At 41.7% G+C, this 16,112-nt stretch overlaps 1 protein-coding gene across 1 annotated transcript in view; it reads right to left on the bottom strand.

Annotated features, from left to right (window-relative positions):
- Positions 1 to 16,112, bottom strand: part of BMPER (BMP binding endothelial regulator) — a 275,415-nt gene that overhangs the window by 216,839 nt on the left and 42,464 nt on the right. The window contains exons 4-5 of the mRNA XM_044657986.1: positions 11,997 to 12,087; positions 6,163 to 6,245 (exon numbers count right to left, since the gene is read on the bottom strand). Of these exons, the coding sequence (XP_044513921.1) occupies positions 6,163 to 6,245; positions 11,997 to 12,087 (174 nt within the window). The remainder of the gene's footprint in view (positions 1 to 6,162; positions 6,246 to 11,996; positions 12,088 to 16,112) is intronic.

The raw sequence follows: 16,112 nt of genomic DNA, 5'->3' as shown, positions 1-16,112 counted from the left end.
TACTACTACTACTACTACTACTACTACTACTACTACTACTACTGGGTTGCAAATCTATCAATATTATTTAATTTTATCCTCAGTGCTATTATTTACATATGAGGAAACTGAGGCAGATAGATGTTAAGGATTTTATCCAGGGTCACAGAACTAGTGTCAGAGGCAGTATCTGAAACCAGATCTTCCTGATTAGAAGTCTTGAGCTCTATCCACTGGGATCCTTTGCTGCCAAATCAGAAAAGAATGATCAAATTTTTAAAAAATCCAAAAAAGTAGAGAAAGCAACAATGGGTCACAGGTTTTTCTTTTAGACTTCCAAGAATTGGGCTTCAAGCATTCCTTTCTGAGATATTGGGGGAGCCAAAACCTTCCTTCTGCATGGTCTCCATTATTAAGCTGTGAGCTTCTCAAGAACAGGAGCTGTCTTATTTTTCTGTTTGTTTTCACTCCTTCCTTAGCCCAGAAGAAGTATTTCATTAAGGCTTTTTTCATTCATTCATTCATTCATTCATTCATTCATTCAGCTTTCAATTTTGTACACTTTTTGCATTCCTACCCCTGATTGTCACAGTCTTCTGAGAGGCAGCATGGAGTAGTAGGTAGAGAAGCTGACCTAGGAGCTAGGAAAATCTGGGCTGAAATCCTACCTCTATTGCATTCTGGGATTGGGGGGCCCTGGGGAAGTCACTTAATGAACTTCTTGGTGTTCCAAGTAAGACTATAAGATGTCCACCTGAATTAGTCAAAGAAAGTCTGTCTTCTACCCTGATGAAACCAGGGGTCCAATCTTTCCAATCTCATCCTTGTGATGTAAGTGCAATTATCACCTGCCCAATTTTCAAATGAAGAAATTGAGGAAACTGAGGCTCAGGAAGGTTAGGTGACTTGCCTAGGACACTTGTCCAAAGCAATGTTTGAACCTAGGTCTTTCTAATGCCATTCAAAGTTTAGCACTCTACCAAATAGGATGTCTCTGCCAAATGACTTTCATTTTTAGGGAGCCTGAACCTAACAGGATTTCGCTGGTAGCTGACTCTTGGCAAGGAAGCTCCTTCTATGCGGGTACGTGTTTTGTGCCTCATCATCTTGAGAATTGTCTAGGGGATCTAGAAGATGAAGGGTCGCAAAGCCTTTCAGAGGCTGGATTTGAACTCAGATCTTTGGGGCGGATGAAGTCAGGTCTCTAGACACTAACCTATTTGGAATCTATAATGGAACCTGCAGATGCCAAATGCACAGAGCACCTGAATAAACTCAAGCCGAGTGTTTTCATTTTAGTGAGTCCTTTACCTCAGCAGTCCCAGAGAAAAGTAAGGGAGATTTTTTTTCCCTCTTGCCCAGATTATGGGCAGGTTTACAACACCCAACATCCTTTCCATAGGAAGCTGGCAAGCTTGGATGCCTTGGGCCCCTCCTCTTGTCCTTTTGGGATGGAGGCTCTGAGTGCCATTGGGTCTGGGTAAAACCCCAATCCCTCAGCATGAGGGCACTCTCCGCGCCCACATACCTCACATGCCAGAGCCCCTCAAGCCTACAGCCAGGGCAACCCTGGCCAATGAAATGGAGATTTTGTAATTACTTGGGAAAGGAGGAGCCCCAGTTGGGAGTTGGGAGCACTGCATTCCAAGGTCTCCATGGTTACCCTTTCTCCCATCAGGACCTCGCCTTGCCAAGACGTCCCTTTCAAACATGCTACATCAAAAGAAAAGAGCGCTTATGAAAATTAAGAACTTGCTTGTGTTCGTATGAGGGCATGAGAAAGGAAACTTGGAAGGTGAATGAATGACTGGGTTTCTGACCTCACTCCCCCTCTTCCCAAGAACACTCTCATTTCTCCCCATCCTTTCCCGGAAGGTAAAGTCTGAAGCAAAGAAATCATCCAATGAAAGTCAACAAGATTGGCCTCCAGGGCAATACAGCCTAGTGGATAGGGCGCTGGGTTTGGAGAATGGAGGGGCTACATTCAAGTACTGTCTCAGACACTTGCCAGCTGGGTGGCACTGGGCAAGTCACTTGGCTTTTCTTTTTTATCCTGAAAGATAAAGAAGAGGGAGAATTGGACTCAATGGCTGGGAAGTCCAGCAATCCTAAGAGGAAGAGCTAGGAGAACCTCTTCACTCATTCAGTAAGCATGTATTAACTGCCAAGTGTGTACCAGGCACTGTGTGAGAGAAGCATCGAGGAGTTTATGATAAAGTGACCTCTAAGACTCTCAAGGGAATCTTAGGTACATGAGATCATAGATTTAGGGCTGGAAAGGGCTTTAAAGGGCATCTAGTCAGACCTCCTTCCTTTTACACTTGAGGAAACTGAGGCACAGATTGGGTAAGCCTTGGGTTATGGGGTTTCAGAGCTCTGAAATGTCAGAGGTGGGATTTAAATCCAGATGGTCCTGACTCCAATCTGGAAGTCTTGCCCAGACTGAGGCTACGGAGGATAATAGAAAGTTGACTGGAAGAGCCATTTCATCCTCAATGAGTCACCAAAATGCTCCAAGCCAGTTTCATCATTTGTGTCTATAGAGCCAAGGAGTTGGTAGAGGGGCTCTCCATTTCCATCCAGATGGAAAATTACATAATCCTAAAAGACAGCCTTATGGGTAGCTGGGAACAAGCCCCTGACTTTCATACTCATTTAGACACCTTCTGAATGTTTGGGGCTTTTTGTTAAGCAACTGCCAATGAGGAAACATTTTAACAACAGTTTCTGTCTGTAGCTTACAGTCATAGTTATCAGGGACCCTCTGATTTGATGACCTGCTTTGGTCATAAACAAAGTTAATATGAAAGTCAGGATTTGAATCCAGACCTTCTTGCCCATGAAATCTTGCTACTTCGGACACATAGCCCAATTATTAACAGTGAAGGGAAAAGTCTCCAGGCAAATCAAATTAAGAAATGAACTTTATTTGAAAAGTCAAATAGTTGATATGTCAATGGTGGCTGCTTTTTCTTTGGAACTTATAGCCCTGGAGGTGCCCTGAATAAAATGCCTTCTGCCCTACTAGATAAGATCAGTCTAAGAGAAGAAAAGCCTGAACAGACTTTATTTATTTCAGGGCTAAATGACTCTTTTGCTTGTTAATAGCAAAATAGATAGGTAGAATGCAAGCTCCTTGAAGGCAGGAACTACTTCATTTTGGTATGTATATTCCCAACATCTCTCACAACCCTGGCACATAATAAGCACTTAGTAATATTGTTCAATTGAATTTAATTGGCACTGAACAAACAGTAGGCACTTAAATACTTTTTGATTGGATAATTAAATGAACAATATCTTTCCTTCATTTAGTCCCAAGGGGCTCTTCATTTTTTCTTCCTTCCTTTCTCCTTTTCTTCTCTCCTTTCTTTCTTCTCTCCTTCCCTCTTTTCTTTGTTTTTTTCTTTTATTCTTTCTTTATTTCTGTTTCCTCACTTCCTTCCTTTCTCCTTTTCTCTTTTCTTCCTCCCTTTCTCCCTTTGTCCTTTCTTCATTTTTTCCTTTCTTCTTTCCTTTCTCACTCCTTCCTTCCTTCCATCCTTCCTTTTCTTTCCTTCTCCTTTTCTTCCTTCTGTTCTTCTCTCCTTCCTCTTTCTTCCCCTTTCCTACATACCTTCCAGGCTTCTTGCCTCCTTCTCTCCCTTCTACCCTCCCTCCTTTCATGTAAGACTTGATCTCAGTCTGCTAAATTTGTCTTATTCTGGCCCTTTCTGCTGGGTATGGGGAGTGGAGAAGAGTCAGAGAGTCCTGACAATTCCAGTGATTTACTAGAAGCCACATGTGATTCTGGTCTGATGAATTTCAGATCCTAAAACTCCTTATGGGTTTTCTTTAATATCCGAAGCAGCATTACCAAGGTCCGTGTCTTCTAGAGAGAGTCTGCTCTTTATTAGCAGGGATTAAAATCTTTTAAAAGTACAGCCTCGCTAAGTCACTACTGGAACTCAGTGGGATTAAAGGGACATTTTGAACAGCTTGTCAAGAACTGATATTCCCCCCTACTGCCACCTGGAGTTTATGTCCATTTTTTATTAATGTTAAAACCTCCATAAAGCTCTCCAAAGACATATCAAAGAAAGAGCCATTCCCCATTAGAAAAATTACCAAAGGATATGAACGAGCATTTCTAAGGAAGAAACCCAAGATATAAACGACCATATAAAAATGTGCCGAGTCACTAATAACAGAAAAAGACAAAAATTAAAGCAACTCTGAGGTTCCCCTTCACACTCATCAGACTGACAAAGATAAGAAAAACAACAACAAAGGAACCAACGTGGATGAGACCAAGCTGTGAATTAGTGAAGCCATTCTGGATAAATTGGAAATTATGCTCATAACGTCACCAAGCCATGCATACCTTTGGAACCCACCATGCCACTACTAAACCTGTATCTCAAAGACACCAAAAAAAGTGGAAGATGATCCATATGTACCAAAATATTTATAGCAATGCTTTGTGGAAGCCCAAAATTGAAAACTAAGGAGAGTGTCTTTCTCCTGGGGAGTGGCTAAACAAATTGGAGTGTAGGAATGGAATGGAATGGAATGATGAAATAAGACAATCTCAGAGGAAGCAGGGAAGGCCTCTAGGACCTGGTACAGAGTAAAGTTTTCAGAACCAGGAGAATAACTTATACAACAACAATGATATAAAGAAAAAATGGTAAAGATTTTAGAATTCGGATCAGTATAATGATAAACCTCACATCCAGAACCCTGAAGATGAAACAGGTCACTTCCCACCTGCCAGGGAAGTGTAGAAGGAGATAGACAGTTTTGGACCTAGTCAAGGTAGGAATTTGTTTCACTGAACTATTCATCTTTATGATGAGGTTTATTTCTTTATTAATTTTTTGTTTGTTTTTCCTGTTCATTTGAGAAAGAGGCAGAAGGCGGGGCAGGTTATATAAATGCTTATACTTTTTTTAATTAAAAGAATGATTTGTTCAGGTTGTTGTCTCTTCATTCTAATCAGAGATAGAACTAAGGTGGAGAAACTGGGACTTTGGCCCAGGGTTTAAAAAATACTAAAAGCACCATTGGGGGAGAAGCAGTTCCTCCTCTACCTCCCCCAACCCCACAACTGCAACAAGTTGATTCAGCTTCTGTGTTTCCTTCCCCTTCAGACACTTGTATTGTCCCAGGAACAAGTTTCCTTTCCCCTAGAGGCTGCACTTCAGGTGAGCTCTCCCCACAGCTGCCCCTCCTCTTTAAGATCAGAAATTCAGAAACTGCTAGTTACAGTTGGGATTCTAACAGTGAGGATGACAATAATCCTGGACACCTAAATTCCAGCTTATTTTGTCGATCAGGGAGGGTGGCTCACCCCTTCCTGCCTTCAACTATGAGATCAGAATTCATAGTCAAGGGTTTTTCTTGACTTCTATATTGTCATACTATCATAGCATGAAAGATTTTTGACTTGCAAACCACCTTAGAGGCCATTAAGCCTAACTCTCACATTTTACAGATGAAGAACTGAGGCACAGAGAAGAAAAGTGACTTGCCCAGGGTCAAATAGCTAGTGACTAAAGCAAGATTTGAACTCAGAACTTCCTGATTTCAAGTTCAGTGCTCTATACACTGCACCAAGTAGCAGCCTATCATGTTGTAGCATAACTGAAGCAAATCCCTATGACAAATTATTTCATCTTACTGCCTCTCGGTTCCCTCATCTCTAAATATTAGAGAGACAAGGGCAGCTAGGTGGCACAGTGGATGGAGCACTAGGCTTGAAGTTGGAAGGACCTGAGTTCAAATAAGGCCTCAGAAACTTGCTAGATGTGTGATCCTGGGCAAATCAATGAATTCTGTTTGCCTAGCCCTCATCCTTCTGTCTTAGGGTTGTTACTAAGACAGAAAATAAGGGTTTAAAAAAGGTTAGGGAGTTATATTCTATGGCCATTGAAGTTTCTTACAGAGGAAAGAAAAGGCACCAGAGTCTAGAATTCATGTCCTTTACCTCTGCCCCTCTTGTGGAGCCTCTAAGAAGAGAACTCCTGCTATTATGCCCTGTAAAGGGAAGGACAATGTCATGCACATCCCGAATCTCATCAGATCTCAAAGTCACATGAAAACTCTGGGCAAGAATAGAGTAGAAGGAAAAGTCCCATGCACGATACTCCCAGGTAGGCTGCTTGTGAAGGAACCCCCTGAAAGATCCTGGGTTGTACTTACGGTACACAAGCACTTGGTACATCTGTTCCCTTCAGGTTGAAACTCTTCTCCTTCGTGGTACTGAACTCCTTCAAACACACACCCTGAAAGGGAATGAAGACTTTAGTCCGGCTCTACTTCCTTCAGATCTTTTCCTCTTCCTCTTTCTCTATAATCAATTGAAAAATGAATCAATCAACAAGCATTTATTCAGTACCTACTATATAGCCAAGCATTGTCCTAGATGTTGGTGATACACAGACAAAAATGAAACAGTCCTCAAGGAGCCGATATTCTACGAGGGGAGGAACAACATGTTCCTGTCTCTGTTGGAGATGCATTAGATTTATACAGGCTCAGATATATTTATTAAATATATAGACACAACTAACCCTGGCTCCAGTAGGCTCTCCCAGATACAATCAGACAACAGACATGGTCACGATTTCTATAAGTGCCCATGGAGCCCCACTTCATAGAAAATAAATCCAAGCTCATTGGAGGGAAGATGGAGTAAGAACTAGCAATTACCAATTAATAGATTTTTTTAAATAGGGGAAAGGGGATATTTCTCTTTATCTGTGGAAAAGAATCCTTCCTTTATAAAATCAGACAAATCTACCTGGGAGCAAAGTCCCTTGAAGGGTTGAAGGGAGAGAATCAACTGGGGGGGTGGTAGGAAGGAGAATAATCACAAATTTTGAACCCTCAACAGCAAGGAGAATATAGAAAGGACAAAAATCTCGGTGGAGATTTGAAGAGTCAGGATGTGGGTTTGAATCCAGGCCTTATCAGTAATTAGATAAAGAGTATCAGCTTAGAAAAGACACAGCCTCTGTGTGCCTCAGTTTCCTAATATGTAAAATGAGGGACTTAGGCCAAGTGATTTCTGGGGTCCCCTACAGCCTTGACAGATGATGGTTATTTAGTTCTCTTAAGGCTTGAAAAGGGATTTACACACATCATCTGATTTGATCCTAACAAGACCCTGTGAGATAAGTTCCATTATTATCATTCCCATTTTACACTTGAGGAAACCCTGTGGCCAAAAGGTATCTAAGGTCACCCAGCTAAGATGCACCTGAGGCAGGATTTGAATTCAGGATTTGAATCCTGACTCCAATATTTCATCTATTATCCTGCCCTGCTTCATAAACATCTTCTATGAGTCTACGAAATGGAAAGAGGCCTGGTAAATCAAAGGGGTATTATAGACCCAACTTAATGCCGTCCCCTTAAAAATGTGATGGGAGAAATTTGAAACATAAGATTCACATAACACACACACACACACACACACACACACACACACACACACACTCACACACTCGCAGGCACACAGAATCAGGACTTGCCTTTCCAAACCAGCAAAGTTCCATTAACCCCACAGAAGGTCCTTTGGAACCAAATGCAAAAAGAAAGAGCTCTAAGTGATGATGACTATTCTTCTGGTCAAAGAGAAGCCCTGGGAGAGCCTCCTAGAACACAGGGAGCTTCTCCCTGCCAAAGACCAATGAAGTGACCACAGTAGCAGGAAGGCACTGTCATCTCCAAATCCCCCAGTGTGTGCCCAAAGCACAGAAAAGACACTGAGGCTGTTGGAAATTGTTTTTAGAAAATTAATCGGATTTTTCTAAGTCTTACAAGATGGGGATAGGGAGGGAGGAAAAGCCCTAGGGCAACCCTCACAGCTTCAGATCACCTCCCTGTCTGCTAGGTAGTTTTGGCTCAGTCTAAGAAATATTCTGGGTCCAACCAATTCCACTGGACAGCAGCAGGAGAACAGAAAGCTTAGACTAAATCCACTGAGGGTCCCAGTTCTCTGTTTTCAAGCAAACATCTGGTCTCCTCATCACCATCCTTGGCTGCGGCCAAGGTAATGCAATATTAAACTGGTGTGTGTGTGTGTGTGGGTGGGTGTGTGTGTGTGTGTGTGCATGTATATATGTTTTTGGAAACATGGGAAAGCCACAATTATTCCTTCAAACTAATTTTTACCAATGGTCCTCCCAGATTGGAAAGGAGACCCCCTGGATCTGAATCATGGTGGCCAAATCTAGAAGCAAATGGAGGGATTTTCTATGCATTAGACCAGTGGTCAAACTCAAGTCGAAACAGGGGCTCTAAACTGCACCTCAGGATTCCAGAGAGCTGCAAATTGACTTAGAAAACCACATATTAGTATTATCTATGCCTTATTTTATTTTTATTTGGTTAAATAGTTGCCAATGGCATTTTAATCTGATTTGGTTGCTCTCTGGAGTGCCATGATGGGTTTCATGGATCCCTGTGGGTTTGACACTTCTGCATCAGACCAAGAAGCTTGCAGTGAGGGAGGCTGTGGTTGGGAGAAGGGCATTCTTAAACCTTCCCCGTGTTGCTTAACACCAGGGTACGCATCCTCAGAGTCATAGCTAGCCATCTCAGTGCCAGGGCAGGGAGCATGGAATATTCCTTGGAGCAATTTCTCAAGATAAAGTCAGCTGAGAAGTTGGAAGAAAGATCTGAGACTTTGGAAAACTAAAATCAGCTATTTCTGGAAAGGTTGGGGGAGAACAGAATAGACCAGGATGGGGTTCACAGAAAACATAACTAGGGGAAGACAGGTTGAGGAGAAGATGAGAAGAAGCTTACAATCTGGAAGCCTTCTTAGTCACATTCTAGAACATAGGCTCATAAACCTAGAACCAAAAGAGACTTGGGGAATTATTTCAGTCTGGGGTTCTTTGCCTTTTTGGACCAAGGATCTCTGAGGCAGTCTGGTGAGATCTAAGGACCCTTTCTCAGAATAATGTTGTCAAACGCACAAAATAAAATATAGAAGATTATCAAGGAAATGGCATATAGTGAAATAGTTATCAAAATATTTTTAAATATGTTAAATAAGATTTTATTTAAATTATTTTAAATGGATTTTTTTTAATCCACAGATCACAGGTTAAAGAACCATCAATTCAAGTCAAGACTCATTTTACAGAGGAGGAACTAAGGTCCAGAAAGGCAGTGGTTAAATAAGGACTGAAGTAGGATTTGAATCCAAGTTCTCAGACTCCCAAAGCCAGTTTTTCCCACAGTACCTCTGCTTGTACCATACTGCCTTTGTACTCTTCCATGGCCAGACTTTGCTCTGATCTTTGCTCACAGTGGCCTTCCCAAATCTCCTAGAAGGGTCAATGTCCCATGGTCTTCCCCTACTGGAAGTTGCACTAACTGGGGGGCTAAAGAGGTGGCATACATATGTGATCCCCAGAGAGGTGGGCTTGATATCATGGCACAGATGTGTAGTATCTGTGGGAGCCTAGAAAAGTCATAGAACTTCCTCTCGTTGCCTCCAGGCAGCTTCTCTAAGACTGTAAGTTATAGAGGAAGAAAAGTAGATCTCCATCTATGAAGGGAGTTTCTACACTGGGAAGCTCCATCTACAAATGGAATCACAGACAAACAAAAGAAAAAACAAAGACATAAAACCAATTGTTTCCATTTGAGGAAGGAGTTCAGGGGCCATTTAAATGTCAGTAGCTTGGATGAAAGCCCAGAATGCCCTAACCTAGTTTGGAAGAAAAAAAATTCAGGACTCTGAGTTTGGGGTACAAATCTGACAGAGACAAACTCACTAGTTACATTATTCTCATCCTGAGCATCTCTGCTTAGAGAGAAAGAAAAGTCTGAAGGGGCAACTTCCATCCTGCCTTGGAAAATGCCTCGGCCCCAAGTTATTCCAAGTTAGAATTAGGGAATTCCAAAACCAAGACAAAATTCTGCAATGAGATGACTTCACCCAGAGCTCAGAGAGATGCTGTGAGCAATCGAGATTCGTTAAACAGGACAACAGACACCGAAAATGTAGGCAGGGGCTGGAGAACCAGCTTCCTAAACCAATCTGGGGAAGGGTGTGATTAGGTAATAAATGGCTTTAATTAGTGAGATTAAGGAATCTCTGCTCTAAGTCTGATCACTATCTCACTACCGGTGGAGCAGAGGATAGAGTTTGGACCTCGAGTCAGTCAGCCAGCAGGTGCCGGGCACTGCATGAAGACTAGGTTCAAATCTGGGCACAGAGACTCAATAGCTCTGTGACCTTAGGCAAGTCACTTAACCTCTGTCTGCCTCAGTTTCCTCAACTGTAAAGTGGAAATATAATAGTAGCACATACCTCTCAGGGTTGTTTTGAGGATTAATGAGAAAATATTTTTATTTTTTTAACCCTCTAATTTTATTTTTTTATTTTATTTTTTTAGAAAAATTTTCCATGGTTATATGATTCATGTTCTTACTTTCCCCTTCATCCCCCTCCCAACCCCCCCCCATAGCCAACGTGCATTTCCACTGGTTTTAACACGTGTCATCAATCAAGACCTATTTCCATATTATTGATAGTTGTACTAGGGTGTTTGGAGAAAATATTTTTAAAGCACATAGCACAGTGCCTAGAACACAGAAGGAACTTGATAAATGCTTGTTTTCTCCCCTCCAAACTTCAAAGCATTTGACATATTTATATATTTTAATATTTTCTAAATTTATACATAATATAATTTTATATTTATGTATTTATATAATATATTTATTTTATATTTATTTGTATTTATTTTATATATTTATCTTTGTTTTTATATTTTATAGACAGAGATAGATGGAAAGAGATAGATAGATAGATAGATAGATAGATAGATAGATAGATAGATAGATAGATAAATGGTTGAATGGATGAAAAGGCAGATTGATAGATAGATAGATAGATAGATAGATAGATAGATAGATAGATAGATAGATAGATATGAATGGATAGAGATAGATGGATGGATAGATAGATAGATAGATAGATAGATAGATAGATAGATAGATAGATATGGATGGATAGAGATAGATGGATAGATGGATGGATGGATGGATGGGTGGATGGATGGATGGATAGACAGAGATAGAGAGATAGAAAGATCGATAGAGATAGATAGATAGAGATAGATGAAAAGAGAGAGAGGAGAGGGGGATGGATGCTAGTTTTTGCAGTGTTTGTTGCTGTTATTCCAGGAGTTGGGAGTTTCTTCTTCAGCTTTTACTTAGCTTTCTCTAGTGAGGACTGTGGTGAGAAGGTTGTAAAAACCCATTGGAGCAAGATACTATTTGGAAAGTGATTGTTAGGAAGTAGGGACAGCAGACTGGCAGAGTGGATAGAGGACAAGGACTGGAATCAGAAAGACTTGAGTTCAAATCCAGCCTTAGACACTATGTAACCCTAGGCAAATCACTTAACCCTGTTTGCCTCAGTTTCCTCATCTGTCAAATGAGCTGGAGAAGCAAATGACAAACCACTCTAATATCTTTGCCAAGAAAACCCCAAGTGGAGTCATGAAGGGTTAGACATGAGTAAAATGACTGAACAATAAAAGTTGGGAACTATAGACAAGAGAGTCCATTCAGATAAGATGACTTCAGATTTCAGACTTCATATATATATATATATATATATATAATACATATGTATGTATGTATGTATGTATGTATGTATATATACACACACACACAAATAACTTAAAGCCAGCTACATAGCTAAGTGTCACAGTGGATTGATTGGCAAACCTGGAGTCATCTTCCCAAGTTCAAATTTAGCTTCAGACACTTACTTGCTATTTGACCCTGAGCAAGTCACTTAACCCTGTTTGCCTCAGTTTCCTCATCTGTAAAATGAATTCGAGAAGGAAATGGCAACGACTCCAGTATCTTTGTCCAGAAAACCCCACATGGAGTCATGAAAAGTCAGACACAATAGAAACGACTGAAGAACCACCTAGAGGGGGATGAAGGATGTGAAGGGACTCAAGGTGGCCCACTTGGTCCCTTCCCAAGAGTATTACCTGGACAGGTGGGGCAGCACATCCCTTGCTGTTTGGTAGGGTTTTTACAATGCACCACGCAGCGCACTTCAGCCTTGGTCACAACTCCTTCCTGAAAAACAAAGGACCACAACCAGGTCAAGCCGGAGTTCTCCCTGGAGAATCTTTGCCCTCTCAGGCTGCTGGTCATGGAACGATAGTCACCAGCACTGGCAAAGCGCTCTTCTGGGCTAAGTTCTTACTCGAAGGAGGCGTCACTTCAGGAAGGCACAACTCTTTTTAAGGAGTCCATAGCAGACAGGAGGAGGCTCGTCCCTTTCCCAGCCCCAGCTATCTACCAGTGGGTGGAGCTGTTTTCAGATCTTGACAGTTTATCCCCATTGCTGATGCCTGCCATGTTGATTCCCATCTTGGCCTCCACTACATTTACCATGATGCTCCTAAGTCTACTTCCTTTCCCTAAATCCAGTCCTCCTCCAAGTCTAGCTGAAAAGCAACACATCGCTAAATCCTTTTAAATGAATCACTCTTGAAATTACATAATAATAATTTTTTTATAAAGAACCTCAAATGGAAGCAAAACATCTGAGTAATTGCAAAACCCAATTACAATTCCCAAGCAGAGTGATGAAACATCTCTCCCGACTTTGGTCGAGGTAGAGGAAGATGGGTGCTAAGTGTTGCAAGCATGGGCTCATACATTTGTTCTGAAAATTATGAAATAATCTGGTCAACATGTTTTTGGAAAAATAAAAGCCCATTAAATCATCAGCTAGCTTTCCTGAACTGTTTTTCTTTGTTAAAAGGGTGGGCTTAAGTAGCACGGGGAGGAGGGATATTTAGAAATGACCCATGTTAAAAAAAACAATAAAACTCATTTTAATGGATCTTTTTTCTAAACCAGGAGAAATGCGGCTCATGAGTTCATGGGCTCAGAGATTTGGACCTAGAAAGAACATTAGAGGCAAGCTGGTATAGTAGATAGAGAACTAGGCCTGGTTGGAATCTTGCCTATATACTCATTACTCACTAGGTGACCCTGGTCAAGTCACTTAACACTGTTGGCCTCAATTTCCTCATCTGTCAAATGAGCTGGAGAAGCAAATGGCAAACCACTCCAGTGTCTTTGCCAAGAAATCTCCAAATGGGCTTATAAAGAGCCAGATATGACTATTTGTTTAATCTCCCTTGGTTTCCATTTCCATCTGTCATCATGGATCCATAGTTCTAGACCTAGAGGGAATCTAGTCTAGCCCACTCGTTTTCCAAATAAGCAAAGTATGGCCCAGGGAAAGAAATGACTTGCAATCACCACCCAATTCATGAAGGAGATGGTATTTGAACCCTAATCCTCTTTCCACTGGGTCCCAATGCCTGAATATCTAATGATTACCCCAGGACATCTATTCTAACCCCCCATTTTGGCGATGAAGAAACTTAAACCCAGACAGATAAGATGATTCGTTTAAGACCATACAAGTGATTAATGATAGGGCCAGGATTTGAAACCATGTCTTACGATGCCAAACCCATTCATCTTCCCACTGTACCATCAACTTATAACCTACAAATTGATTGAAAAATATGAAACAATGCTGTTCGGCATGTTTGGGGGCAAATATAAGCCTATCAGATTATTTTCTGTATCTGCGTCTCTTCCATGGCTACATGCAGTATTTGCCTCCCTGAAGCCACAGAGATTATGGAACATGAAATTAAATGCCTGCAGCGAGTGTCCAAGATCTTCTGAGTTTGAGGGGAGATGGGGAGAGAAGAGGAGGAGGGGTTCTTGGACCACCTCTGCTCATGGTATTTTCTTTTGTTTTTTTAATTCTGAAATTAAATAATAAAAAGAGAGCATTTCCCTATACACAGCAAAAGACAAAAGGAGGATTCTACGTGAAACTATGAATTTCCATTCTATACTACTTGCTTTTTCAAAGTATGTAATACAGTCTACATGTTACTTTCTTCTTTTTTGTTTTTTTTAATTTTTTTAACATTTATTAATATTTTTTTAGAAAAGTTAACATGGTTACATGATTCATGCTCTTACTTTCCCCTTCACCCCCCCGCACTCCCCCCACCCATGGCTGATGCGCATTTCCACTGGTTTTAACATGTGTTATTGATCAAGACCTATTTCCAAATTGTTGATCGTTGCATTGGTGTGGTAGTTTCCAGTCTACATCCCCAATCATGTCCGCCTCAATCCATCTACATGTTACTTTCAAAACTGTCCAACTAGTCTGTGCTTCCTTCTAAAGAGTTGCACACGTGGCCTTCGAATCTCATTCAAGTGAAGCTGTACGAGTTCTAGATTGACTCCAGAATCTTGAGGTTTTTACCACTAAGGAGAGAAATGACAGCATTCATGATCCCTGAGACAGTAAGAAGCCCCCTTCCCTGGCCCAATACCAGCAACTCACAGCTTTTAAAGGAAGCTGGAATTAACCCCAATGATCATTAGGATAATCATTGTAAAGGATTTTGCAAACCTGACCTCGTTTCAGCATTTTATATCTAGAAAAATGGGTCATTTCGATTGAAGAAGGAGGCTGACTTTTAGGGAACTTATGTAAAAGGAATATGGTTGGGCCATCTGTAACAACTTCAGGAAGGGAAAATATGACCCATGAAGGCTTGTGCTCAAGGCTGATGATCGGGAAACTTGTTTTCTCCCCATTGAGATGTCAGAGGCATTCCCAAGTTAACAAGGAAGCTGCTAGCAGTCTTCAGCGGGGCCTCATGATGTCTCAGGTAAAGGAGGCCCTGCCCCACACCCCAGTTCTAGGCAGGGTTTACTCAGTTCATCTGGCAGGAAATGGGCAAAAGCCTCAGTAGAAACACAAACTTCAGTCACAGAAGGTTAGCTTGCCCTCCTCTTCCCTGAGAGGAAAAGTGTTAGAGAGATGAAAGAGCCTGATGCCTCAGATCTAATGATCTCTCTGATGGGAGCCAAGCCACAGACTATTTCTTTGCTTCTCACTGATATTTGTAATCCTTAAAGAGGGTGTGTGAGAGATTTAGTGGAGTTGTGGTCCCCATGCCCATTTGGAAGAGAGAGAACAAAGAGGGACAAGATAATACAATGAGGCGATGAGGAAAGAGATGGGAGAAGGAGGGGAAAGAAATGAGAAACAGAAAGAGAATAGAGGGATGAGGGAATAGACTGCAAGAAGGGAATAGAATGAGATTGTAGGAAAAGGAAGAGACAGAAAAGAGAAGTGGAAAAGAAAGGAAGAAGGGAGGAAAGGAAAAAGAGAGGAGACGGTTCCAATTCAACTTGTTCAAAACAAAATTCATTATCTCTTCCTTCAAACCCTTCCCACTTCCAAGCATCCCTATTACTCTCTGGGACACCATCCTTGGCACAGTCACCCAGGCTTGCAACCAAACTTGCATGAACCTCATATATCCAATCTTTTTCCAAGTCTTGTTATTTCGATCTTTGCATCTCCTGTTACTGGTCCCTTCTCTCCTCTGACACCGTTACTACTGTGATGCAGACGCTCATCACCTCCTACTTGGGCTACAGTGACAACCTCCAGGTTGGTCTCTCTCCTCAAGTCTCTCTCTATTCCAGTCCACTTGGATGTCAAAGTGATGCTCCCAAAGTGTGATTCTGATCGCCTCTCCACTGGCTCCCTACTACCCTCAGAACCAGATTTTAAAGCCTCTTTGTGGCTCTGGATGCTCTTCTAAGGCTAGCCCTTTCCAGCCTCCCCTAGTATTTGCTTCCCTCCAATCACCCTGTGATCTAATAAGTCCCAACGATGTGCCATCTCCCTTCTCCCTCTGCCTGAAGCTTTTCCCCTAATTGTGCCCCAGTGTTGGAATGCTCTCCCTCCTCAGCTCTGCCTCCTGGCTCAAAGCCCACCTTCTGCAAGAGACCTTAAGCAGTCTGGTCCCCAGCCCACCCCCAGGTTATCTCCCATTTACACTGGAGAGAACTTGCATGGACCCTTACTGCAGTGCTGTCACCCCTAGGAGAATCCGAGTTCCTCAAATGCTTGAATCCCCTTCTTTGCCTTTCATGGAGTCTCCTGTGTTTATCCCAATTTCTGGAGCCTGGTAAGTGTTTAACAAATGCTAATTGACTGAGGAAAGAGGGAGGAGAGAAGAGAAGAAGAGGAA

This window comes from Gracilinanus agilis, chromosome 1 (genome assembly GCF_016433145.1).
Source record: "Gracilinanus agilis isolate LMUSP501 chromosome 1, AgileGrace, whole genome shotgun sequence".
In the NCBI taxonomy this organism is placed as follows: Eukaryota; Metazoa; Chordata; class Mammalia; order Didelphimorphia; family Didelphidae; genus Gracilinanus; species Gracilinanus agilis.
Note: the sequence above shows the minus strand (reverse complement) of the source record. Positions and strands in the feature narration are given on the sequence as shown.